Source organism: Zeus faber, assembly GCF_960531495.2.
Source record: "Zeus faber genome assembly, chromosome: 2".
NCBI classification, from domain to species: Eukaryota; Metazoa; Chordata; class Actinopteri; order Zeiformes; family Zeidae; genus Zeus; species Zeus faber.
This window is the reverse complement of record NC_137189.1, coordinates 18,688,130-18,715,712: the sequence shown is the minus strand read 5'-3', so window position 1 is coordinate 18,715,712 and position 27,583 is coordinate 18,688,130. Positions and strand designations below refer to the sequence as shown.

At 44.6% G+C, this 27,583-nt stretch overlaps 3 protein-coding genes across 5 annotated transcripts in view; all 3 read right to left on the bottom strand.

The window, feature by feature from the left end:
* Positions 1-93: 93 nt before the first annotated feature.
* Positions 94-14,104, bottom strand: rbm25b (RNA binding motif protein 25b). The gene is made up of 17 exons (XM_079996928.1): positions 13,777-14,104; positions 13,418-13,518; positions 13,109-13,329; positions 12,705-12,768; positions 12,291-12,451; positions 11,145-11,318; positions 9,889-9,972; positions 6,425-6,729; positions 4,031-4,148; positions 3,859-3,948; positions 3,370-3,440; positions 2,457-2,607; positions 1,818-2,235; positions 1,421-1,704; positions 1,244-1,342; positions 1,107-1,154; positions 94-948 (listed from the first exon to the last, which is right to left on the bottom strand). Exons 2-17 carry the CDS (start codon positions 13,494-13,496, stop codon positions 856-858), a joined length of 2,460 nt encoding a protein of 819 aa, XP_079853054.1. The 5' UTR covers positions 13,497-13,518; positions 13,777-14,104; the 3' UTR covers positions 94-855.
* A 513-nt stretch (positions 14,105-14,617) lies between these two features.
* Positions 14,618-18,598, bottom strand: nek2 (NIMA-related kinase 2). Its single transcript, XM_079996691.1, has 9 exons — positions 18,462-18,598; positions 17,531-17,748; positions 17,190-17,430; positions 16,458-16,540; positions 16,242-16,368; positions 15,890-16,127; positions 15,726-15,780; positions 15,578-15,654; positions 14,618-15,336 (listed from the first exon to the last, which is right to left on the bottom strand). Exons 1-9 carry the CDS (start codon positions 18,555-18,557, stop codon positions 15,128-15,130), a joined length of 1,344 nt encoding a protein of 447 aa, XP_079852817.1. The 5' UTR covers positions 18,558-18,598; the 3' UTR covers positions 14,618-15,127.
* Positions 18,599-21,992: 3,394 nt separating this feature from the next.
* The window catches only part of lpgat1 (lysophosphatidylglycerol acyltransferase 1), a 42,947-nt gene continuing 37,356 nt past the window's right edge, over positions 21,993-27,583 (bottom strand). For all 3 annotated transcript variants that reach the window (XM_080024343.1, XM_080024342.1, XM_080024344.1), the window contains exons 7-8: positions 23,456-23,562; positions 21,993-23,319 (exon numbers count right to left, since the gene is read on the bottom strand). In XM_080024343.1, the coding sequence (XP_079880469.1) occupies positions 23,171-23,319; positions 23,456-23,562 (256 nt within the window). In that variant the 3' untranslated portion in view covers positions 21,993-23,170. The remainder of the gene's footprint in view (positions 23,320-23,455; positions 23,563-27,583) is intronic.

The window sequence follows — 27,583 nt, the reverse complement described above, 5'->3', positions numbered from 1 at the left end:
CACCTGACTTTTCAGGATCAAACTCATTGGGGTAGATATTAAAGATGGTTTTCTTATCATTTTGCAAAAAGTAAATTTAACTGGTTATATGTATAAAAAAAAAATCAACTTTATTCAAAACAAATGTCCACCAATACAAAACAAGGGAAGAGTGTGATAGCAACTTTAAATCCTCAGAGCTTAGTTTTACGATAGCGGTTATACTTTATGTGCTTTCTTTTAGCTGCAGGATAGTTAACTGTGGGTCGAGTCCCGTAGACACTTAAAACGATTCTCAGTCATGGTGATATAAGAAACAAGATACTTTGGGGAAAGGTCACATCCTGGTTGTGCATATTCCATATTCTGCATCTACTAAACCAATCCTCACCTCCAAAGCTGTATGTCTGCCCCGCCACAGGGATTGTCCAGTAACCAGTGTATGAACGACAGGGCCGTGGGGCCCGTTGAGAAAAGTACATGAAACCTCTATCACGTTGATCTTCATATTGGCTTAGAGCAACACAACATTTGGTAGAAGACTTCCTACTCCTAAGTCGGTCGGTTCAGTTGATCACCTGAACGGCAATAAAAGCCCAAATGAAATGGCTCCAACCCATTCAGGTAAAAAAATGAAATGGGTGAATACATCCGATCTGGACAGCCGGAGGTTATCTATGTACACCAGAGCAAACCATAGCGGCCTGTGCAAGACCTGACCCGTATGAAAACGACTACAATCTTCAATTAAGAGTCTATTGACTAAAGTTTTTTTTTTTTTGTTTTTTTTCCCCCCCTCCATCGTTTTGGGTGAATTTTTTTTTCTACGTTATGCTTTTGTTTTCAATGTCACTTCTTCCAGTGCTTGCATTGTTTTTATTTCACCAGTCCAATCTTCTTGGCCTCCGTTTCGTAAATAAGCAGCCTCCACATCTTGACTATAAAGACTTCGGCCTCTTCGTCCAGCACCTGAACGGGAACAGGAGGTTGAGGTTAGAGCTTACAGCGGAAAGTCTACGTATGCCAGCATGATATTACCATCACTTTATCGCTCAGCTCGAGTGTGGGCATTTACAGTCGGCCTAGCAACCAGGCTTGTCAAGGTGCATCTCCTTGAGGTTACTCACCATGGCAACGTCATCCAAGATGCCCTGCGGTGTGCCGTTAGCCATCACCTGCAGAAAAAGGGCCACAGAACACGTCAACAGCTTTTTGACATTCCCCGTCCCCCTTCCCAGCCCAAATTTCATCGGCCGACGAATACCTTGGAGCAGACAAAGTCCACCAACGTCGGCTCCTCCTCCCCGATGTACTCAATGATCTTCTTGTTGATCCAGGGCCGAACACGGCGCTCCATCAGCGTCTAGAAAGAAAGACAAGGCTCTGTGTTCAGAGTGTGAACGGTGGGTTGTGTAAAGCCGTGGTGCATGCGGGTCCTTACCGTGTCCACCATGGCCCAGTCCAGGGGGTAGGAGAACAGCTCAGGCTTGGCCGTGGGGATCTTCTCGATCAGGCTCTTGATGAGCTTGCGCTTCTCGGTGTTGGCGCCCTTGATGGCGGCCATGCCGTCCACCTCCAGGCTCTTGTCATCATCGTAGTCCAGCGGCACCAGCTTCCTCTTGCGGGGAAGCTCGTCGGCCTCCTCCTCAAACCTGTTGAAGACGCTGTCCGCCGCTGGCTTCTTGCGCTTGGCCGCGTTGGGCTGGCTAGGGCTGCCAGGGGCTCCTGGTGGTAGTAAAAACAGGAGGTTAGAAATGTTTTTAAATATTTGGTTGAGATGCTCAAACGGGTGTTAATATTCACTCCTTTCTAGACCGATCTGATCGTCTCAAACTCACCCAGTTTCAGACTGAGACCGATCTTGGGCCGGTGTTCCTCCTGGGGGAGGGCGTCAGGGGGAGAGTTTTCGTGGGGGATGATGATGCCGCAAGGCGACTCATCTGCCGGTGTGTCGGGGGACACGTTCCCGCTGGTGGAGGACGCCGAGGTCGACGCCACGATGGGCCGCATGGTGGGCTTCAGGCGGGGTCTGGGTTCCGGTTGGTCTCCGACTAAGTTGTCCTCCTCCTCCTCCCCGTCCTCCACCTCGTCGTCCGATGGGGCGGGGCGCTCCTGCGGCCATAGGGTCTCTGCCCTTTCTCGGCCCCGGTCTCCCCGGTGCTCCCCGGAGCCCCTGCTGCGCTCCTGTTCCTCCCCCGGCTCTGGCTCATGAATGACAGGGGGCTGTTGCAGCCGCTGCTCCTCCTCCTCCTCCATCTGGACCAATGAGGAGGCAGAGATGCGGAGGGTTAACAGCCAATCACATTATCGCAATGGGGATTTTTCTTCTTTTTTTTTTTTTTTAATACTGAAAACAGAATCAATCTCACCACAGGCAACAACAAAGCAGTGAGGTCTGCTGTTTAAGTGACCTTCATAAAGGCATCACTCATACATACATACACACACACACACACACACACACACACACAGCGTACTCTGCGTAGCTCTGCGTCAGGGTCCGGGTGTCCTTCGTCCAGCAGCCTCCGTCTGATCTCCTCCAGCTCCTCCTTCTCTCTCTTCCTGTCACGCTCGTCCACCTCCATCTCCTTCTCTCTGTCTCTGAGGCGCTTCTGCAGTGCACTGCCCCTAGGGGTCGCACCACAAATAGCAGCCTTCACAAACAATGGCCGCAGCTGCATGGGCTATGTGTGTGTGTGTGTGAGGGGTGGGGGTGTCTCATGCAATTTAAAGTGAAAATCCGTAAGATTATTCTGTTCAAAATTCCCATCTTTGACACTTTATTTAGCTACCCCTTTATAATTAATGGTCATTCAATGTATTTTCTCTATGCATGTGCTCCTCTATATGCTGTTCCACGGTTGGTGGCGCGGTCCACTGATCGGACACACGCAACAAGTTAAGGTAAGCAGCGGAGCTAGTTGTGGGCATTAATCTGTTGATGTGAATGAACATTGACAAAGAGGATACATCTCAACCTAAAAAATAAATAAATAAATAAATAAATAAATAAATAAATCGATCAATCAATCAGTGGAAGTCATACTTTACTTGTTCATCCACTTCCTTCTGTTCTAATATCCCTTTTCACCTTTGCATTATTTTTCTGCATTTCCATTTCACTCTTTCATGCCTGCCATATTTTACATTTCCCAGTAAAAAAAAAAAAAAGATACTTTCAAGAAAAGAAAGTGACCACCTTAAAGAGAACACAAGGGTAAACCCTGATGTGGTGGGGAAAAAAAAATATATATATATCAACACTGCCGTTTAAAGCAGATTTGTGGGACGAGTGAAACCCACCCAACACTGAGAAACATATGGATTGCTTGTCGTCATCGACACGATACTGAGTTGTGTGCCTGTGGACAATGTCGTCGCGGTGTTCACCTGTAGAATTTAAGGTCGTCGCGGTCATCATAATCTTCAAGGAACTCCTTCAGACGCTTGCCCTCTTTGACCTGCAGCAGTGTTCATCATGACGATACGAACAGGATGAGAGAAGAGTTTTTTGTTCAAACAGGTGGACGTACAACACCAGAGGCAGACTTCAAACTCGGCAAATTAAATCCCACCAGATGCTTTGCAATTGAGCTTTCTATGAGGTTCTCGTCCACTTTCCTTGAGAATCACAGTAGATAGTTTTCCCACTACTCTATACACATGGAGAGTCAAATGTAATACTTTTTAAAGATGACAGGTTAGTATGATGGTAAGTATTAGCTTCAGCGGGGAGGGGCTTAGGATTTTACATCAGAAATTTGTGGACCAATAAAATCAGTTTAAGTGTTGGTGTTGAAATTAACTGAAGACATTTTAAGGACTGGGAGAGCAGACACCATCTTATATCGCCATGACAACTGTTCCCTATCTGGTTACCGTTTCTCTGCGTCGCTCGTCCTCCCTCCCGGCCTCTTTGGCGTGGTCCCGCGCCTTCTTCCTCTCCCGGAGCTCCCAGCTCTTCAGCCGCTGCGGACCGAGAACAAGCGTCACGTCGCACCTCGATAGAGAACTTGACGATATTTTGGGGATTGCTGTCGGTGACATTTACCTCCTGATAAGCGGCCTCCTTGTCTCTCAGCTTCCGCTCCAGCTTCCTGCGCCCGTACACCTCCTCCTCATCCTCCTGCTCGCGCTTCTTTTCCTTCTCTCGGTCGCGACTCCTCTCCCTGTACCGACACAGAAAAGATCCTCCATTTTAAGATAAGATAAGACATTATCAGCCATATCACCGACTATCACCCCGGCAATCACACATATGATTAATTCTTCCCTAACTTCCGGCACTTTCCCTTCCGCTTTCAAAGCGGCTCGGGTCGCACCACTGCTCAAAAAACCTTCACTCGATCCCAATCAATCTCTCTCCTCCCATTCCTTTCCAAAACCTTAGAGAGGGCGGTCTCTAGACAGGTAACAGAGTACCTGTCAAGAAACAACCTTCTTGATACACTTCAATCTGGCTTCAAAAGTGGTCACTCCACCGAAACAGCCCTGTTGTCTGTGACAGAGGCCTTAAAAACTGCTAGAGCTGCTGCCAAATCCTCGGTTCTCATTCTGCTACTTATGAGCTGCTTTTGACACTGTCAATCACAGCATACTCCTGTCCATACTCTCAAGTATGGGCATCTCTTGCAGTGCACTTTCCTGGTTCGAATCTTACCTCACCGGGCGCTCGTTCAGTGTGACATGGCGAGGCCAGCTGTCTGTGCCTCACAACCTCACCACAGGGGTGCCCCAAGGCTCGGTGCTAGGACCCCTCCTCTTTGCCATATACACCACCTCACTGGGCCCGATCATCCGCTCACATGGCTTTTCATATCACTGCTATGCGGATGATACTCAACTCTATCTGTCCTTCCCGCCAGACGACCCTACTATCTCGACGCGGATCTCGGATTGTCTCGCTGACATATCCACATGGATGAAGGATTATCATCTTCAACCAAATCTGGCGAAAACGGAACTGCTGGTCTTCCCGCCCAAACAAGGTATTTATCACAACATTGATATTAAAATCGACTCTCTAGCCCTTGTTCCTACCAAGGCTACAAGGAATCTTGGTGTCATTTTCGATGACCAACTGACATTCTCGGACCATGTTGCCGCCGTCTCCCGGTCCTGCCGCTTCGCACTACTCAACATCCGAAAAGCCAGGCCGTACCTGACCCAATATGCCACTCAACTGCTGGTACAAACCTTGGTGATGTCCCGTCTCGACTACTGCAACGCCCTCTTAACAGGCTTGCCGGCCTGTGCGGTGAAGCCACTACAGATGATACAGAATGCGGCGGCGCGACTGGTGTTCAACCAGCCAAAGAGGGCACATGTCACTCCACTGCTCATCGAGCTCCACTGGTTACCTGTAGCCGCCCGCATCAAGTTCAAGGCTCTTATGCTGGCCTACAGAGTGATTGCTGGGAATGCTCCCGCCTTCTCAAATGCTCTTGTAAAGAGCACATGTTGCCCCCGGATGCTGCGCTCATCAAATGAGCGTCGCCTGGCTCTGCCGGCCGTACAGCCACGGCAATCCAGGCTATTCTCATTTGTAGTTCCACGTTGGTGGAACGAGCTGCCAAAAATGACCAGAGCAGGGACCTCCCTCTCTGTCTTTAAGAAGCATTTGAAGACCCAGCTCTTCAGTGAGTACCTCCTGTCCTAACCTACAATTACTTAGCACTACCTAGCAGTATTTATTGTTACACTAATGTTGTTGTTACACTAATCTCTGTCGCAATGTAGCTTGAATGTTATTCTCCCTTGTAAGTCGCTTTGGATAAAGCGTCTGCCAAATGACTAAATGTAAATGTAAATGATTATTAATCCATCTGGGAATTTTGGGAAAATAGTGTCTGGGTCCAAGTCGGAAAACCCATTTTTTTTGTCAAATGTTCTTTCACCATTATTGTAAGTCTCAATTCAAATGATCTATCTAACATTAATAAATAACAGAATTTTTTTGTTTACAAATGCACTATAATTCACTCCCAAATTCTGTTAACTTCTTTTGCACAAATTTACAAATGCACCCCTACAATACTTGATCTCTAATAATGGGTTCTTATTTTTATATTATTTTACAACAGGACTTTAAGAACAATTTTAGTTTTATCACAGAGGACCAGCATCATGGAATAATCACACACCACACTTTCAACGTATTCCTCTCCCAATTGTTCTCAGAAATATTTCAAAGTTGTTGTTTTTTTTTTGTTTTTTTTTTAAATCAATTACAGGGCGTATTGATTATAATGCTCCCATGACTACATTACTTACTTACTACACTATGAAGGATATTCTATTTGATATGTCTGAAAACTGTTATTTGTCATTCTTTTTCTTATTTTGTAACTATCATCGACATAAGGTGGTGATTCCCAAAATATTGGACCCCCATCCCTTCTATAATTTCATATATTTGTTTTGGTTTTTTTCTTCCTCCTCTCACCTGGAGCCACTGCGCTCCCTCTCTCGTTCCCTCTCGCGGATCTTGTGTCCCCGGGAGTCCTTGTCCCGGCCCTTGTCCCGGTCCTTGTCCCGGTCCTTGTCCCGGTCCTTGTCCCGGTCCTTGTCCCGGTCCTTGTCCTTGTCCCGGTCCTTGTCCTTGTCCTTGTCCTGGTCCTTGTCCTTGTCCCTCTCTCTCTCCTTCTCTCTCTCACGGTCCCGCCGCTTGCGCTCCTCCTCGCGATCCCTCCTCTCCTGCTCAAACTCATGCCGCTCCTTCTCGCGCTTGTCCTTCTCCTCCTCCAGCTTCTGCGGAGCCAAAACAGAAGAGGGGTCTCAGCGCTAGCCTCTCTGGGGGGTGGGGGGTGGGGGTCTTCGGGAGGTTTCCAGACTCTGGGGACAGAGCAAGGGGGTTCCGTTTGGCCGTTTTAAAAGTTCCGAATCACAGTCGTGAACCTCAAGATAGTATATCACGTGAATTGAGCAGGGTTCATTTTGGCATTACAAAATGAAATTCAAGACCTTAATATAATCTTAATCTCATTGTCCACTATTTATATTAGTATATCTATTATCTATATGACCTATTAATCTCATTGTCATTTCTCATTGTCATTTACTATAATAAGTGTAATTTCCAAACATGCAGGATTACATTTACATTCCCCTGGCATCATCATGTTGTAAAAGTGATTCTGGAACATTTTTATTACATTATGATTTGAATAACAAAACCATCACAACTTTTCAATGATAACTTATTATTCAAATACTTGTCAAGCACTTCAGCACAAAAGGGGCTATTTATTCCAGTACTTCAATTTCCGTGGACAAAATTCAAACACATCAAGCACCTCAAGAACCTGGCAATAACCCTGATTGAGGTTTGGGAGGTTGTTCTATGGTGGTTAATAAGCGATAAGGAGGAGTAAATTCCCTTCAGGAGTTCTGTGTTAGTCAGCTACTGGAAACTACTTTCCTAGTCCTAAAACGCTTTTTCTCTCCCCTTAAGGGTCATCCTCTTGGCACAAGGGGAAAACAAATGGAAAAAAGCAAAAAAACTTTTTTTTTTTTTTTTAATTTATAATAAATAAATAAATAAATAAATAAACAAACAAACAAACAAAAAGCAGATCCATCTTTTTGTTCAACTACTGGTTTGTGACTTACAGGTGTTGGACTACGGACACCAGCCCTTCGCTGCCCCCTACAGGCCTTTTAAAGCTACACAGTATACAAGGGAGAAACGTTATGAGATTCTCTTTCTTTCTGGCTTCAGGAGCAGTAACAACACAAACAACCTTTACTTTCATAGTGCTAAACAGCAGAAGGCAGAGATCATTTTCTGTACAGGTATAGTAGATGATTAGAAGCTGTCTTACCCCTTTGCGGAAGGGAGCCCCGGGTCGGCCTTCACTCAGACACATGCACAACAACTCTCAGCATCACGGGAACTACACACAAGGCTTTACAGAATGCCCTACACATCGTCCATTTTCTACGGGGATTCAAACCACCAAACCTGACGGCCGAAAGGATGAGAAGTGAAGCACATTGTGTCAAGTGATGTCAATGAGTTGAAGTCATTAATTGCATTTTGGGGGTTGAAGATGCCACACAGATGTCAACGGAAATCTAGACAGCAGAATAAGCTCTAAATAAATAAATAAATAAATGTTCAAGCCTTGTTTGTAGCGCAGATTAGGACGACGACAACATGAGAACAGTGACGGAGGACGTTAAGAGAAAGGAAATAGGATGAATCAGTTTGATGTGTGGGGAGGATGTGTCAAATATTAAGACTTTAAGACACCTAAGGATTCATTTTCAAATCTTTCGCCATTTACTTACCACTCAACAGCTGCGACTTGATGTTCTAAAAGCGTACATCACGGTTGTAAGTGACCAAATTAAGACTTTAGAAGAAGAAATTAAGAGCGGTGAGGATTTTTTGGAGTGATTGTTCCACTTTTAAAATACATACTCTGGATTAAATTTAAAAAAATCTAAAATTAAATTGTATCGTTTCAATTTCTGAATTGATTTAATTCACAATGAATACCACTATGGTCAAAAATTAATATAAATATTTAATTTCTGCATTAGACATAATTTGTTTGGTGAAATATTTTTGTTGTGCACTTTAGATGCTATAATGAAATTGTCATTATGTCTAAAATGTAGAATCGAACCATGAGACACTTCATCGATATCTGATTGAATCTATATTGAATTAAATAGTGACTCTTTGGGTCGGAATAGTCAGATCCTTCCCTAGCAGTAATAAACATACAGATCCAAAACACTAACATTTAAGTACCGTACTTAATCATCCAGAGAAAGAGGAAGAACGATTCTGTTCATTCTTAAAATATTGTATGCTGCTGCTTCTTTTTTTTTTTTTTTTCCTCCACGACCTTCTTCCGGACTTCTGGAAGGAGTTCAAAGTGTACAGGTCACTTTGAGTCGTACGTGTCCCTGATGCCCTGGCGTGATGAGAGGTAAGGACGGTGAGAAAGGAGGAAGAGAGAAAGAAAAAGAAAAATCCCAGACAGACGGACAGACAGACACACAGGGGCCACGTACCTTGAGGGTCTTCAGAACTCTGTGCTGCTGTGGAAAGGACGCCCCCCCCCCTCCCCCAGTGGCTACAGCCCAAGTCATTGGACAGTGGTTATTGACATTAACAAATAAGACAGACCATCGGTTTACGGAGGACCTGCACAGGTTCACTTTGCTCTACCGGCTCCCCAGTTTGTCATTGGAGAGAAAAAAGACAAATGATCGAGTGGCTGAAAAGCTCAAAAAATGTCCCCAGAGACGACAAAAAATTAATAAAAATTAAAAAAATTAAAATTAAAATAAAAAAAAAGACAAAAGAAAAAACGCCCAGAGAGCCTCTGCAAGTTGCCCCCGTGTGCAAGCCCTCAAGAGGGGGGCGCCCGGTGTTTGGAAAGAGTAAATAAAGGCTGATACTTACATCCTATCCTCGTAACCTTTTCCCAAAGCTCTGAGATTCATCTTGCTTTAGTCACCATATGATCACTATCATATTTGCGGGGTTTAATGAATAGATTAGCTGCGAGGTAACTTCACATCGTCTCCATGCATTCTTGTGTGATGAATGAATAATGGATCTAGGTAGGTCGACTAAGGCGATGTTAAATCAGTGCTTTTTTATTTATTTCCTTTTTGTTACTAACAATGTGTCCTATGGCTTATGTCAGCGCAAAAGAAAGATGACATTAGAAAAATAACGTGAGTCGGCTTTGAAAATGTGTGCAGGTGGAGATATGGTGTCTAAATTGGGGCCCGCTTTTCATCTTAGCCAGACACGGTTACGTTTGGGTTGCCAGCTACCACTGTGTATGAATAGACAACTACAGTAATGCACTATGTGAGCGGCTGCGGACCAAAAAAAACAAACCCTGGAACATCAGTGAGCATGCATCAAAGAAGCTATTGTACCTTGTGGGTGTCGCGGAATTTACTGATCTCTCTGGAAATAAGGTCTCTTTTGTCCTCCTCCATGTCGATAGCATTTATGTCCTCCTATAGATGGAAAAGGGTGAAAGGGCATGAGTGTAGATCCCCAGGGGTTCATTCTGTATTACAAAATTAAATCCAAGGACTTTTCTTTGCACTATTTTTTAATTCTCAAGGACTTCACGCAAAACAAATATACAACATTTTTAATGTGATCTTTATTAAAGGGGATCTATTCAGCAAAACTCACTTTTTCAGTGCTTGTGCACATACATTTGGGTCTCTGATGGGCCCATCAGAGACCCAATACTCTGACAAATACTAACACACAAACTGTGAAAAAAGACAACTCATTCAGTGTTTTTGTAAGCTGTCTATTTCAGAAAACATGTCCTGAAACAACCTGTTAAATTTTGCAGCCAACCTCTACGCCATGTTGGGCTTCAGTAGAATTAGAACTGCACCCCATCAGATTAACTCAAACAAATCGTTCAGAATAAAGAGGAATTAATACCAACTGTCTGTGAAGAAACTGCAGATGATGAAAATACAAGTACTGTATTTCCTCAAATATAAAGTGGTCATAAAATAAAAACCTCTAATAATGTATTTGCATGGCATGGCACCCAGACGAAAGTTTGATTTGAAATTCATACTAAAATATGATCACATATACTTACTAGACTTACAAATTTGATATAAATGGTTGCCTCTAATATAAGCCTGCTTCCAATAAAGGCCTGATACCCTCTGCAGCTGAGGTTAATAAATTCCCCGGTCACTATTTGAGGAAATACGGTATATCCCACCTCTTGACAGGTGCCGTTGGAACAAGATGTGCAATGTTATTCACTTTACCCGTCAGTGGATTAAATGTTGTGGTGATCTGTGTATATATATCCATATCTATTATTAATCTCATTGTGATCTATAATTATAAGTGTCTATTTCCAACCATGCTGGATTAAATGTACATTTCCCTGGCATAATCTGTCATAAAAGTGATTCTGGAAAATTACGTCAAAATTGAATTACAAAACCAGGGGGAAAACACAAGTTTTCAATAATTGCGTTTTTCCAAGGACTTTTTAAGCGCCACAGCAAAAAGGGGGCTTTTTTCAAGGTATTCCAATACACACATTTCTGACGATGAGACATCAATGACCTGGTAAGAACCCTGGATCCCAGAATAGCACATTTATTTCATGTGAAGAGTAAGAAAAGGGGGATGAGGGTACCTCTTCTTTTTTTTCCTTCCGTCTCTTGCGTCGGTGGGCGCCGTCTTCCTGTGATGGGGCGTTGAGCTCGCTGGCATGCTCCTTGAGCAAACCGTCGATGGCGCCCTTCGCCATCTGGTCGCGCTTCTTTGTCTCCTCATCGAGCTCCTCGTCCGCATCTTCAGCCTCCGCCTTCTGTAAGAAAACACAAAGAACAAGACAATTATGATAAAACTGACTTGTTACGTTATTCCATTATGTGGGTGCCATTTGGCCTATTTTCAGAATTTGTATGTTTGTGTTTGTTTTGTCTTTTTTTTTTTACATTTCATCATTCAATATACATGTTAAACATCACAGAATTTTCTTTTCCCCCCAATTTAGGCACAAAAGCCTTATTTCTACCATCCATTACGCATGCATTATTTGTGACGGGGGTTGGGATGGGGTGGAACATTTAATTTTAAAATGGTCCCCACACAAAAAATATACAATATTAAATTAATTAGCAGTAAATAACATGAACATCACAAATCATTTATTTAAAAACAGTTTTCTCTCTCTATTATCAGGGACGAGTGGAAAAGTCATGTTTGACAGACCCCATCAAACATTATAAAACATCAAATTATCCGTAACAAAGAATATCAAAATTGAACAGGTTTTGAAATTAACTGATCTGAAGGCTTAAATGATCACTGGTCACTTCCTCTTTTGATGTCACTTAAAGCAACAGTTAATTAGTTTTGGAAGGAAAATAAGTTGGTGTGACAGGGGAAAGCAAAACTGACGGACACAAATAAATGATCATATTTTAATTAAAAATAATGTTCTTATATTTTATTAAAACATACTGTATGGATGGGGAACCAAAATCTGAAAATACCAAAATTGTGACAAAACATCTTTTATTCTGTAATACAGTATTTGTGATGTAACTTCCATGACTATATACAAAGTTACTATATACTATATATATATATAATATACTATACTATATATATATATAAAAAGTTACAAAAAAAAAAAACCCATTCACCTCAAATAAAGGTTTGTCATATAATATGTGAATATTTCACTTTGAATTCATTTTGTGTTTTATAGAGTTCATTGAATGACTAAAAACTATTGCTAAATGTTCCTTTTAATGCCCAAATGGCATCTCACCCCATCAGCAGTCTTCTTTTTGGCCTTCCACTCGTCCAGCTGGGCTTTGGTCTTGGCGTCCACCTTCACCAGCAGATTCTTGTCTCCGATCGGCAGTTCATGGAGTAGTCGCAAGGCCCGCAGTGTCGACTCTGGCTCCTTGTACTCACAAAACCCGAAGGCTGCCGCGGAATCACAGGAATCAGACAGAAATATGTATAGACAGAAACACTGCTTCTCTGCAGATGCATGTGAACGTATCTAGGGAGGTACATTAACAAAGATGGAGGAGAGACACTGCAAAGAAGGTTAAAGAAAGTTTTAAGAAGAGAGTTTAAAAAAGATTTCTGTAAGATTTTTGCATTTTGCATTTGAATTAAATATTAAACTAGGGCCGTCACAATCATTTAATGTATTGTTTGTATTTAGACATACCTTGGAGCTTGCCGGAGGCTCCTTGGACACGCTTCCAGCTTCCATTTCCCACAATTCCACATTTCTACAATTTTGGTACAAGAAAGAAAAGGTTGATGGGATTTCACAAAATAATACAGTCTAGAAGGTTCTGTGTTAACTGATTCTTATTTTTATAAATTCTAAAGACTTCACTCCTGATATTTCATGCAATTTCCCAGACCAATGTGACACAGATTTTATTTTCAAATGCTACCATCTGAACAAAATAGTCCATAAGATATTTGATAGGGTACTTGTAGATACCATAACCGCTATGGAAGTTGATATAAAATCAACCAAGATAGACATTAGAAGTGCCTGATGAATATGGATTAGACGATTGAACAACTTTAAACTATTTAACACTCTCAGCTATCTCTTACCGCCAGCAATTGTCTGATAAGCATATCCGAAGCCTTCTCCGAAATGTTTCCAACAAACACTGTAGTGGTGGGGCCGCTGCTCTCGCCGTTCTCCTTGGCTCGGACAGGAACGAGCTCCTTCCTCGGGGCCATGGCTACAGGATTTCTGAGCAGCGGTACGGAGGTCTGCAGCAGGACGGCAGGCGCCATGATGCCCATGTGAACAGGGATCATCGGGCCTCCTGTGGGGTATAGATAAATACATTTAAATAGATAAATACACAGATTATGCGTTTGTTGCAATTGCTGAGTGACTGTGTGTGGGCCTACCTGTGGGGAAGCCAGCATAGTGAGGAGGCATCCCTGGAGGGGGCAGCAGGGGCCGGTTCAGATGAGGAGGAAAGGACATCTCGTGAACGTATCAGACCGACCTCAAAAGGGAACAGAGATAGATAGATAGATAAATACTGTATTCATCCCCGGAGGCAAATTGCAGCGTTACAGCAGCACACAACAAACCAACAGGCAATACAGTAAAGTAAAAGTAAAAAAATGGCAATACACAAAAACAAACAAAAAAAACAATAAACACTAATAAATAACCACAAGAACCAAACACAACGAACTCGTCCGTAGAGTATTTAGTAAACAACCACAGCTTGTTGTGATGCGAAGAGGTTACAACTTACTTTAAGTTCGCTAAGTAACTTATTTCGCTAAAGGCTGGTTTCGGCTCGGCTCATGTTACCAAACGTTAAATAATTCTACTTTAGATATGTCCGTTTACTCTTGTTCGGTTATTTCCCCACTACTAACAAAAATGCTAGTCGCTAACGTTAGCACTAACTAGCACAAACGCTCGCACCGATGGGCTTCCGTAGCCGGTCCGACTGGTAACAAAACTTAATCAAAACTATGATCCCACGAACGTCCGATACTTAATTGACAATAACCCTTGTATAAGCAAAGTAACTACACGCCTTTCTGGGGCCGGGACGCTCGGTACCGACGCATCGACATTTGTTTCGCCCCGTAAAGCGCGCAGGGTGTCAACAGTGTGGCGCGTCGAGGCTTACGTCCTACCACGTGACAGCGACGTCAGACGCTTCGAACGTCGACGGGCCACCGGAAGCGGAAGTGTCTCGGGAGGTTTGAAAGTTTCGGCGCCGCCCAGCGCGCCGCGACGTCGACGCTCCTCGGGGTTAGAGGGAGGGACGTGAGCGGAAAACTCGACATTAAAAGAATAGACGAATATTAGATGTTCTTACCCCTCACTCAATAATCCCTCGCAAAAAAAAACCAAAAAAACAAACAACCCAAAACAATTCATGGAGTTGTAAGTCATTATGATAGCTTTTTCGGCTAAATCTTACACCATTGCTATTAGTTGTTGAGACAGGAACCTCTCGCATCCTTATTTGAAGCCAAAACTGCAAGAATGTAGAGTTGCCTTTAATGTGTGGCCACAGTTGGTTCAGCATACAATGCCAAACAATTCAAGTACACACACACACACACACACACACACACACACACAAACACAAATAGTACCAAGACTAAAATCAGACAGGTATTGGTTTTAGGTACCTCAACTTACGACTAATTTGTTCTATAAGAATGGTCGTATGTCGAAGCAATATTTCCCATATAATTTATGAAATCACGAAGGGTGAAAATAAAAATCACAGCACAAACACAGTAAATATGAAAAAAATATCGATAAGCCGTGAACTACGTGCACACACGATGTAGGTCGCCCGCTGACTGACTGCTGACTGGCCGCCGTCCACCAACTGCAAATTTCCACGCTCGTATCTTGGAGCAGTCGGTCGCAAGTCGATACAAATTTTCGCAACTATCGCTACTCGTATCTTGGATTAGTCGTAAGTAGATGCAGTCGTAAGTCGAGGTACCACTGTATTATGAGTATAGGGTAACGGTGCAAATAAATATGCTACAAATAATTAAAATAAAACAGTTTCCATCAGTGTTGGTAAATGTCCCTTGCTTTCACAATCGGCCATGGGTCCAGAGGCGTATCTAGCGGATGCCGAGTAACAGCTGACTCTTTATGTAGGCCCTTTCCGCCTCCCCCAAAGCCTGGGCGCGCAAGTTAGCTGCCTGCAGCCTCTTCTTTAGAACCAGCTCCTGGTCCTCCGCCAGCTGCCGACCGTCAGGCCTGTGGTTCTCTTTGCTGTCGCCGGCAAAGTGGACCTTTTTCTTCCCTGGGGAGAGGTCATCCGCTAGATCTAGGACCAGACAGTAAGGAGTTACTCAACTATAATCTATTATCTTGTCATTTTGGCTGTCCCAACACACAAGCAGCATTTTGTATAAAAACAACTTTATTATTAAAACATTTTAAATGATATAAATAAACATGTTAATTGGATAACCAGCACCTAACCCTTAAAATGCGATCATAGGAAAACAGCATTTAAATATTGTCTAAATTCCGGTGGTTGAGGGGTGTTCGTCCGATTCCCATACCTATGTCTTTGGAGTATAATGGCGACAGTCCCTTCTGTGGCTTTAATAGGTTCCAATTCTTTAGCAAACTCTCTGCCCTGAAAGTGAAAACATAATGAGTAAAGTGCATAAAAATAAAGCAGAGCATTTTTCAACAGTAAAGCCTTACCTTGCAAGCTTTTCATCAGAGAGTCTCTCACGGATACACAGCTCCTGTTCCTTCTCTGCCATCAAAATAGGACAAATCATAATACAATTCAAAAATAATAATTCTAAGGAAATTGGGGGGGGGGGTTAAAAAAAAAAAAAAAAAAAAAAAAAAGGCAAACTCACGCTCCAGCCTCTCCTCTCGCTCCTTGAGGGCTTTCTCTCTGTCCCGCAGAGCCTCTTCCTTCATCCTGAGCTCCGCCGCCAAGGAGGTCACGGGCAGTTCGGGGGGCTTCTGCGCTGGACAGCCGTACTCCGCCGACTTCCTCCGTAGCCGCGTCTGGGCCTTCCTCTGCTCCTCGGCCACCATGCTGGCCAACAGGGCGCTCTGGAGGATGGACTCTACCGAGGGCCTCAGAAAGTCCTGACAACAGAGGCAGAGAAAACCGTATAAATAGTGGGGGGTAAATAGCAGATAAAGCGAAGGTTTGCCGCTTTCAAAGAAATTCAACAAGTTTTCTAAATTGTCACGTCGGACCTTTAAGTGGAGCATTCTGGAGAGCAGGGAATTTAGTTTGTCGGAGTAGCGATAGGGGATCCTTCGGAACTTGCCCTCTCTGATTTTTTCCGCCAACTCTTTTTGGTTGTAGGCTGTGAAAGGAGGCCTAAATGGTACAAAAACACAACACCGTCAAAGTCAACGCACTGGCTACGGGAGTGACTCAGCTTGAGAAAGCAGCTTTTTGAAACTTACGATAATGCACACAGTTCATAGAGCAAGCATCCCAGTGACCAAATATCAGACTTCTCGTTGTAGGACATCCGGTTCATTTGTTCCTAAAATAAAAAAAATAAATATATATATATTTTAATCACATTGTATGATAGTTGTGGTAGTTGCCAGTTAGAAAACAGCGCATGCAAAACAAAAAAGCTCAAAATAATTGGGAGGGTTGATAGTTTTTGGGTAAGAATTTTACTTGGCATGACAGTAATGTGATGACTGACCCAAACTTCATTTTCACAAAATAATAAGAACGGATTGAAATTAGTGAATCTACTCTGAAGAGGAGAAATAGAAAAAAAATAAAATAAATAAAACTGCTGGAAATTTTTTTTTTTTTAACAAGCCAGTGAAACTTGAAAACATCCAATAGATGCCCCCCCTTCTGAGATCTAGAAACGTGTGTTTAAGATTATTCAAATATCTTTGGGATTATACACCGATCAACCATAACATTAAGACCACCTTCCTAATATTGTGTAGGTCCCCCTCAGCTTGTCTTCTTCCTATAGTTATCACACAGTGCATTGCACTGCTGCCTCACAGCGAGAAGGTCCTGGGTTCAATTTCCGATTATCTCCCAATTAGGAGCCTTTCTGTGTGGAGTTTGCATGTTCTTCCCGTGCTCACATGGGGTTTTCTGACAAATCGTTTAAAATAATAAACATCCATAGGAAACACCCATTAAAAAAGACAACTCACTGGGGACATGTAGTAAGGTGTCCCGACAAACGTCTTTGCAAAGCTGGTGTCGTGGTTGAGGATCCTTGCAAGGCCGAAGTCTCCCAGCTTGACGTTCTGCTTGACGTCCAGGAAGATGTTGGCCGGTTTGAGGTCTCGGTGAAGAACGGTGGCCCCGCCGTCGCTGCGGCTGTGGCACTCATTCAAGGCCAATGTGAGTTGGGCCATGACCCGCAGGATGAACTGCTCCTCCAGGTAACGCCTGAAACGGTCAAAACCCAAAGTGGAATGATGTTTTCCTCCACCAGAATGTCTTCATTCCTGCTACTGTACGTCAGCTAGAATCAGTCATGAAAACTCACCTTTCTTTGATGCATCGGGCGATGAGGCTGGCAAGGTCTCCGCCCTCGCAGTACTCCATCACAATGTACAGCGTGGTGTTTGTGCGGTCGATGATGCGGTCATAGTACCTCACTATGTTCGGGTGCTTGAGCTCCCTCAGAAGATTCACCTCCGACACCAGCATCTGCTTCTCGCTCTCAGCCATGTTGCCATAGTCCAGCTCCTTCCACACCAGAGTCTGTAGGACAAGAATCAGTCACAATAACCAGAACGTCTGTGTACAATCTGTAATAAGTTAGTAATAACATTGTTATAGTTTAGTAAATTAAGTTTATTTATATAGCACCTTTCACAGACACCAGTCAAAGCGCTTCACAGTCAAATAAATAAAACAAAGAAACATCAGATAAAACACACAAGGGGAAAAGAGACAAAACACAACCACATGCCTAACTAAATGCCTGTCGGATGGGTTTTTAACGACTTTTAAGAGTTCAGAGATGGGATTTTTTGGGGGGGCTATTTCAAAGCTTAGGTGCTGCCGACTGGAAAGCGTTTAGACCTGCTCTTCCATTATTATAATCCATGTCCGTATTTGTATACGCACGAATACATCCTATTCAGAACATCCCATCTATAGCTATACACACAGCAGCCGTTTTGTCATGGTCTTTTAATTGACCCTATGCGAACTAGAACACATTTTGTATATTCTGTTTATTTTAGTAACTTTTCTAACCAAAACAAATTCCTTACAATAATAAGCAGATTCTGATGTAGAAAAATAAACTATTATCAACGGCTGATGAGACTCGTCAAAACTGATGAAAATACACGGCGAGTGTCGTCAATAAACAGTGTTTATTTTTAACCGGTGCATCCGATGTGATTCAAAGCGGATGCAAGTGAACTTAATAACCATGCAGAGCGACGGAGGCATCGGACACTTACCCTCCCGTCAGATTTCCTTCTTATTTTTTGGCATTTGCCATAAGAACCGGATCCTATGGTGAGCAGAACCTCGTAGTCCTCCGCACGGGACGGCATCCTAGAAAAGCGACGATATGGCAGTTGACGCTGTTCGCGCTGGATATAGGCCCAGATATAACTTCCAAGCTCCGCATATACCTGCTTGGGTCACCCTGATTAATGTTGAGGTGGGAGTATGATCCTCTTGTTCGGCTTTTGGGGGAAACGCACGCTGGTGCCCCCTCGTCCGGTCGTATGAGCGTCTCTAACAACAAAACAGGAAGCCGCCGCGCTCGTTTTAAAACCTGTGCCTCAATTCTCGAAGCTGATTGGCCCGCCTCTCAACGTACGCGGAACGCTGATTGGCCCGCCTCTCAACGTACGCCGACCGCTGTTTGGCTCGCCTCCTAAGGGACGCCGAATGCCGATTGGCCCGCCTCTCGCCGTATCTCGAACGCTGATTGGCCATCCTCTCGTCGTAAGCTGATTGACAACGGATCAACAACGCCGTCCACCAGGTGGCAGCGATATCACGCCATCTTTTAGAGAGGGCCCACACATACACTGTACGGTATCCTCCTTGATATTGTAATAGGAAATCTTCTAAATGCCACGTTTCGTGTCACAGGACGAGGGCTCATGAGAGTTGGGACGCCTGGAGCTGCTGGAGTGGCAGAACGTCTTCATTTCTACTACTGTATCTCGGCTAGAACCAGTCATGAAAGCTGGAAGGTCATTTCATTTGGAAATGCGAGATCCGCCCTGAACTCGGTCTGCGAGCTCTCCCTCAGTCTCAGCTGTAGACGATAACCGCTTCCCTTGCTTCCTGCTATTCTCAACCGTGCCTGAAGCGTGCGGCTCCCCTGCAAATCTGACCCCTCCTTCAGTGCACAACTCCAGTTGTGACTGCTCCATCCACCATATTATACGGCAGTGACATGTGACACAGCATTTAGTGGCCCGTGCACACCAGGACTCATGAGATCTACATTGGTTCCATCTCAAGCAGATACGCAAAACAAATTGGTGGGCGTCAGGACCAGTGACTCAAACCGGTTTCACTGCGATCCCACTCCTGAAGATGCTGGTAGCAACCAGTGACTGCACACCTTGAGGGTCTGAATACATCACCGTAACGCAAACAGTTGGGGTGTGGTTTGCTGAAGACATTGCTTTATTTCAGTTACTTTGGTCTTGACCATAATACCCTCTCCATGTGGTTGATTTGGAGCCCGGGCGCCGCGCTCCTACACCACAGCACTGAGGGGATCCCTGAGAGGCCGGCGGGTGCTGAGAGTGCAGGGGGGCAGACGGTTCCACCACTTCACACCAAGGACCTGACGTCAGCGAAAAAGAAGCTCCATAACGTAAGCTGGTGACTTGCAGCTCTCCAGTGAAAGACAACAGGTTAAACAATGCTCCAGAACCGAGTAAACACAAGCTTGACCGATAGCCTACTTGGTAGGAAATAAGAAAGAAATGGAGGCTGTTCAGATCATTTTGATGTTTTATTCCAGCACAAGGTCTTTGTGTTGTAAAATGGCTGTGTAGCTAGGAATTAAAGGAGAAGTACAAAATGGAAAAATTACAGACAATTTCTATTTTCATTTGTTTTAATTCCTATTGTGTTTATTTCCTAAAATCATATCTAGGAAACCGCCCCCCCCCCCTGCCTTCTTTGGAAAGAATCATTGAGGAAAAAAACAACAAAAACAAACAAAAAACACAAAGAGGTCACTTCAAATGTGGACACTCTTAGGATGGCAGGATGAAAATGGGGTTTTTACTTCTACCTCGTCGGGTAGCTCTCAATGTATTTCACACACAGACCCTATCACTGGGGAGATGGTCTGGGGTAAAAATGCAACTTCCGTGCATTTTCCCCCTGCCATTTATTTCCTAACGCTTTTCTTCTACATAGTACCCAACATGAACAAGGGGGTAAAACAGTTACTTCCAATCACCATCATCATCACCGCATCATTGCCGGGCCCTGCCTGAATTTCCCTTAAATAAAAAGGGAATAATGATTCCTATCCTGTTCCTCGACGGCCCAGTTTCAGTTTGTCCTCTCGAATCCGTCCCGTACAGTCCTTCACGATCTCAATGCAGATGTTGCATTCAGCCCCATGCCAGATGAGTGGTTGCATAACGCATCAAACGGCAAACAGCCGCCTGACGAGGCTTAGCGGGTCAATCTGGATGGCCGAGGTTCTCCACGGGAAACCTGGACGCCGGGTCTGGTCTATCCATTTAGATTTTTCATTTTAAGAACGGTTAACCTGGAAACTGGGCCCCGCCGCCAGCGAACAGAGAGATAGTGCAGGAGCCAGAATCTGGCCTGGCTCCGAGGTCATGAAGCGAACAAACAATAGCATCCTGGGAAAGGAGTCACAACTCAAAGGAAAATAAAAGACACAGGGCTAACACTGAACAAGGTGACGGGGAAGTCCTCGCAGTCTGTTTTTCCTTTTTAAAAACATTCAAATTTTAAAGTAAAATCGATCAGAAAAAAATATTAAAAACAGAGAGATAGAGAGAGAGAGAACCTTGCAGTCATTCATAAAACAATGAAAAAAAAAAATCTACCTAGGCATTTTTGTGGGTTTTCTTTCCGTATGTACAAGATTATTTTTAAACATACCGTGACATGACATGACGACAGTTCAAGTAATTAGAAAAAAAATGAAACAAAAGTAAAAACGTGACCACTAATAACAGTGACTTGCCGCCTGACACTCACTGACGCTGCAGAGCAACACAACATTAATCGCAATAGATCAAGAAAAGGGGGGTGGAGGGGGGAGTAAAAAGACAACCGCACGCACACTCACTTAGGCAGGTTACGCTGCAAATGTACAGTATCGACACCTAGGTTTCCTGTGAGCCAAAAACGTCTACATTTCAGAACCGCCGAACGTTAGGGAGTAAGCTTTGCTATAAAAATTATTAATCCCAACCCCTCCACCCCTCCCCGGCCAATGTCATTTCTCCCCGCACTTAAACAACGCTATGGCTTAAATATTTGTAAAATAATGCTTTCCAATGGGAGGAAGCAAGCGTCCCTGCCTCCTTTCAGTCTGGCTTGTCTTGTAACTCTCCTTCGTGTAGCTGCACATTTGTTTCTGTTCCGTGTGTGTGTGTGCTTGTGTGTTGGTTCCGTGCAGAGTGAAGGGGGGGGGGGGGGGGGGGGTGCTCTGGATCAGGAGGAGAGACCTGAACCTCGGAAGAGTTCTCGCCCTGGGCGCCGTCAGTGTTTTCCGTCATCAGCGACTCTGGGCGGGCGTGTCTCAACTGCGCCTGCCTCTTCCTTTCGCCCACCCCCCCCTCCCGTCCCCCGCTTGGGTTTCCGGCCCGGCCCACTCCCCCATTGCAGGCCGGGTCCGGCCGACGGAGTAAACGATCCGTACTCAGAGTCAAGACATAACAAGCCAATAAGCCAACGTCCTTTTAGGCCAACCAGTGTAAACCAACCCCCCCCCCCCCTCCCCCACCTTTCACAATCAGCTCCGAATACCGTCTCAGCAGACAGACAGACAGACAGACAGGCCAGATGGACACAGAAACAAAAAGAAGACTTTGACGGCCGATAAAAGACATGGATGACAAATGTCATGGCTATCGTAGAGTGAGTGATTTCGAGGGGGGGGTTAAAGGGGAGAAACATTGAAATAAAAATGTAAAACCAAAAAGACACAAGATGGGATTAAAACATCAACTACCAACTACCAAGTCAGGGTTTTCCCTTTTTTCTTCTTCTGGGGCGGAGCTGGGTGTGGTGTGAAGCGGGAAGGGCAGTATGGTTCCTTAGTGCAATGAAGACCAGAGGAGAGGTCGGCCGTGGGGGTGGGTCTCTCTACGTTCATGTTTCGCACAGCGTCTCTTCCTGGAACATGTGGCCAAGATATATATCCAGCAGGCTGACAAAGAGAGATGGGGGGGGCGATCCAGTGGGCAGATTCTGGTCTCGCCAAGAAGCGTAGGGCAGGCATTATGCTTTAATTTACAGAGTTTATACACACACACACACACACACACACACACACACACACACACACACACACACACACACACACACACACACACACACACACACACACACACACACAGTAAAACTACTACAGCTAAAGCCCAAAGAGATAGACAGATAGATAGACAGACAGATAGATAGATAGATAGATAGACAGACAGACAGATAGATAGATAGATAGATAGATAGATAGAGCGAGAGTCCAGAAAACCTTCCGGGTGAGTCCTGAGCCTCATTTGTGATCCGGGATCAAAAGGAAACGTGTGTGTATGTGTTTTTGAAATGTAGGAGGACATGTAAACATTAAAACGTGACTTGTGTGAGAGAGATCCTTGGGGGGGGTTAGAGGGAGGGAGGGTGTGTGTGTGTGTGTGTGTGTGTGTGTGTGTGTGTGTGTGTGTGTGTGTGTGTGTGTGTGAACGCAAGCAGGTTCATTGCATGAGCGTTTGAAGTTTTTCCACATGTGACTTCCCTCTCCCCCCACCTGACACCCCCCGCCCCCACGACTGTATCTTTACTTTTTGCCAGTGTACATTCATCCATGGTGGGGGTCGGGGTCTTGATCGGGGTTCAGGGGCGGGGGCGGGGCACGACACTGGGCCACACACCAAAACTGATCCTGAGGCATCGCCGATGGTCCGCTCAGTCTTGCGAGTCTCGCTCAAAACAAGCAGCGGTACAAGTAGTGGAGGAGGCTGTACCACACGTAGCCGGAGGCAAACGCCAGCAACTGTATGACGCACAGCCACACAGGGTCCAGGGTCATGTTCCGGGAAACCGCCTTCTGGCCTTTGACCGTAGGAAACGCGCCTGTTGGGGGTGGGGAGGAACGAGGAAACTGGTCAGCTGTGCGTTCTCTTGGAAAACAACAAAAGCAACAACAACATCGACGACGACAAATAAAGTGATCAACGGTCTAGGACCCTATGGGCGTGGCGGGACGGACCTGTTTCGTAAAAGTGGGCCAGGAGCTCCTCCTTCTCCACAAACCTCTGGTACAGCCAGTCGGTTAGGGGTTCCGTCTCCATAGGAACCTCCTTAATGGGGTACATTCTGAGGGAGGGAGGGAGGGGGAGAGAGAGAGAGGGAGAATACAGCAAAAAAACAAAAAAAGCATTATTGGAAGCCCAAACTGAAGCGCAAGCAGTCCACTGAATTGATCCTTCTCTAAACCGAGGGTGTCAGGAGTGGGTCCCTTAGCAGAGCAGTCTATCAGGGCAGAGTCAATCAAGAAGAGTCTCAAACTGCGTGCGTGTGTGTGTGTATGTGTATGTGTGCGTGCGTGCGTGCGTGTGTGTGCGAGGTCTAGAATCAGCTCTTTCAGGACTTAGACATTAGCCAGCAGGAACACATGAGGGAGACTAAAGTGCTTGGTAGTAGGGTGGGGCGGGCGGGCGGGAGGCTCTGTAGCAGTGACTGTTTCTTAATATGACACCGGCCAACACCACTATTGACCACGGAGTTCCCTCCAAAAATAATGTCAACAATATTAATAATACATAACGCTGTTCAATCAGTCTGAAAACATTTTTGTGTCATTGCCATTAATAGATAGAAAACATTGATATAATTTGCCACCGGAAAACCTAGAACCTAGACACAATACAATTCCACTCTTGATTTAGAATGAATGCAAACATCCTGAATGTGGCATCATTTCACAATAGTAGTCCATGTTTTTTTTTGTTATGTAACCAATGAATAATACAGAATTTGTGAAGGCCACGAGTGTTAGACTGATGGGAGATTGTATTTGAAAACCCAGGTTTTCAAAACCCTTTCCAACTTAGGTCTTCATATGACCCTTGAAACTACCATTACTAGCCGATGCAAATGCAAAACTAAAACCACAGTTTCTGTAAATGGAAACCTGACGATGCTACGGTAGAAGAAATGGTGAAAAACAATGAGGGTAGTTGTTTTATAAGTAATGCCGCTGCTGGCCAGCAGGTGTCCTCAGTTGGCTGCCCTCCCACTCAGGCGGCCCCTAATCACCTTCAAACAGAGGTTATGGTCCCCTCCCAAGGAAATGCATTTCTCACACACACACACACACACACACACACACACACACACACACACACACACACACACACACACACACACACACACACACACACACACACACACACACACACACACACACACACACTTAGTATTCCTCACAGGACAATGCCTACAGTAAAAGCACAAATGAGTCGTGGATGAAAGGCCTGTAAGCGGAAGTACTAAGTGATTAAGTATTGATTGTGAAGGTGATCAATATCTAAAAAAAAAAGTAATCTGGAAAAAGTGTTCATGTCTGTAGATGTTACATTTACCAAGAAACCGAGGAAGCCTGGTATTTCGGTTTTGTGTGCGTCTCCCCTACGTGTAAGCCTCCAAAATGGGCTGACATGTCAGACTTCCACAGCTCGGCGCGGTTGCACCTCATTGAAAATGTGCCCCACCTCCGACAGGTGCTAGAACCCCAAAACCCAGGCTCCATGACAATCACTCATCACCAGGCTGTGTCCCCGGTGGGTGTCCCCTGATGTTCACACCACACGTTTCAGTTAATTTTGACGCTTTTAGTTGTGATGAATGTCCCCGTGCTTTACAGGCCATGCTTGTCACGGGACCTGGAGGCCCATTAAACTTGTGACAAAGTGTGGATCCACAAAATGAAACACATAAAAACACTTCTTAGACTAGAGGCTATTTCATGTCGTCTTTGGACTTAGAAAGAGTTTGTTTTGGCGAAGGCAACGTACAGGAAAAATAAATCGGGTCTGAGCCACTGTGACCATCTGATAGGATGATTAAAGGCCAAAGTGCCACTCCCTGTGGCTACTTGATATCCACCATGTCACAGCTAAGGAGCCACTAATCCACTGACAACCTCCTCGACTGTGTGAGGAAATTAGGATAATACATTTTTGGGGCTCTGGTGGTTGTTGTCATTTCTTAGTTTCAACTCAATGAGCATGTGCTTGCTATAATGACAATAGCTTGGTGACTCCATGTATTCTGGAGTGGTAATGCCAGCCCATTGTTGCTGCCATGCTTTGTACTGAGTACATTAAAAAAGATCTATACCAAAAACATTTTAAAATGTGTAACCCCGGACCAATCCTCACGACTGCGTGCCCACCAACAGCCATCTCAGCTCCACATGCAAACCAATAGCCTTGTAACCCTAGCATGGGGGGGTGGTTAGTTGCAGGCCAGTGACGGAGTTTGGTGGGGGTATTTAGGCTCTGTGTAGCAGGTGGCCTCTGCAGAACTTCTCACAGTCTGAAAAATTCATGCAGGAATCAGGTCTTGGGGCTCATGGGCAGGCTCTGCCCTGGAGAGCAGCTGGCGCAGACAGCTGAGGTTGGAGGACACACTGGAGCTTCAATCAAGAGGAAAACCAGGCAATGCTCAATATCCGGTGAGGGAGGAGGAAGATACGGACAACTGTAACCCGCCAGGCTGAATGGTTTAACAGGGGAAACAACCTGGTAATGTCTGGAAGTTGTCAGGATCAAATTGGTGAGTATTGGGCTGGGGGCACACGTCCTTTGGTATTGTGCCAACCGATCTACCCTGGTCACGGTCAACATCAGCTTTCTTCTCGTGGGGGTCCCTGGAAACAAGCAAACCTCTGGAGACCGACTGGCTGGAGTCGGGTAAGATCACTGCCAAGCATGCTGATGTGCCAAGCAGCTGTGAGTTGTAAAGCCCCGGCGTGCTTTTGTTTGTAGTGCTGAGGCAATGGAAACAACGCGCTCCTGTGTCAATATTGTGCTGAGCGAAAGAAACAGGAGCACGGTGGCGTGTTTCTCCTTGTTTGTTGTGGCCAGAGGTGGGGTGACAGGGTGGAGCAGGGTACTCAGATTAGAAAAATAATAATAATAATAAACAAAAAATAAAACTGCTGGCGATGTGTTGGTGTGGAGTCCGCAGGTCTCTCCTTTTTAAACTTCGAAATTGCCGATTCAACCCCCAATGACCACATAGTCCCCTTTCTTTATAGTATTCTTCGGACAACCTCTCTGCCCCAACAGAATGGGAAGTAAACAGATCAATGATTTAACATGGCTGGTAAGGTCATCTGCTTCACATACATCTTTTGCAGGTAACCAACCTTTGTTTTGAGGCCCTAATTCGCTCTAAATCACTCACTGACTGTTAAGACAAGCAGGCATAAAGAAACAAGGCTGGGGGCGGGGAGAGATGAAAAGTTCATTTCTTGCCCTATGCTCACTTTAAAAGGTCGAAATATAATACATGTGGTGACATCTCAAAAATATTTCACATTAAAATTGAGGACAACTGAAAGGTGGACAATTATTATAGATTTACTAAATCCCCAATGTGCAGACAAGTTGATACCCATGATGTATTGGTAACTTAAGTGACATTAGCTCAAGTTGGAAGCCATTGGAAGCCTGGATCTTTGATAATAAAAACTATGACGAAATGTATGTGTTGTTTTCGTTGACAAGATGGGACTAAAATGTTAGTGGTGTGCTATCAGACATACAAAGTGCATGATTTTTTACCCCAATTGTGCGTATGTTCCTCGAGTTTTTGCTCGAGTGCGTATGTTTCTCACCATTTATTTTAAAAACTGAGTTTTTGAGTTACTCTCCCATTGTTGAAATCTGAACAACAGCATCAACAGCTATCGTACTGTTCCTTTGATGCACACATGTAGTTCAAGTCCGTTTTGATAAAATTAGGATATAAAGTGTATCGACTCAAACGACTACACCGACAAAACGTGAAGTCACTTCCGTAAACATTGCCAAAGAAACGACCACAAATAAACATCAGAAGCAAGAAGTTTCACTTCTCCATCAAAACGAATCATCTCTGTGTTGTTATAGATTACTAGAAGATGGTAGCAGAAGCTCTCACTTATATCGCGGAACTGCCTTGGCGGCGCGAGGTGGCGCAGCGGGGTCTTCCCAGAAAAACAGCAATTCCCAGAATGCAAATGCCGGGATCCTCCAAGCCATTTGCATTCTGGGAGCAGATTCCCAGGATCTCAGCCAGACAGACAGTGTGTTGCCTAATTGAATTTGTTTAAAGAGAAAAAACATTT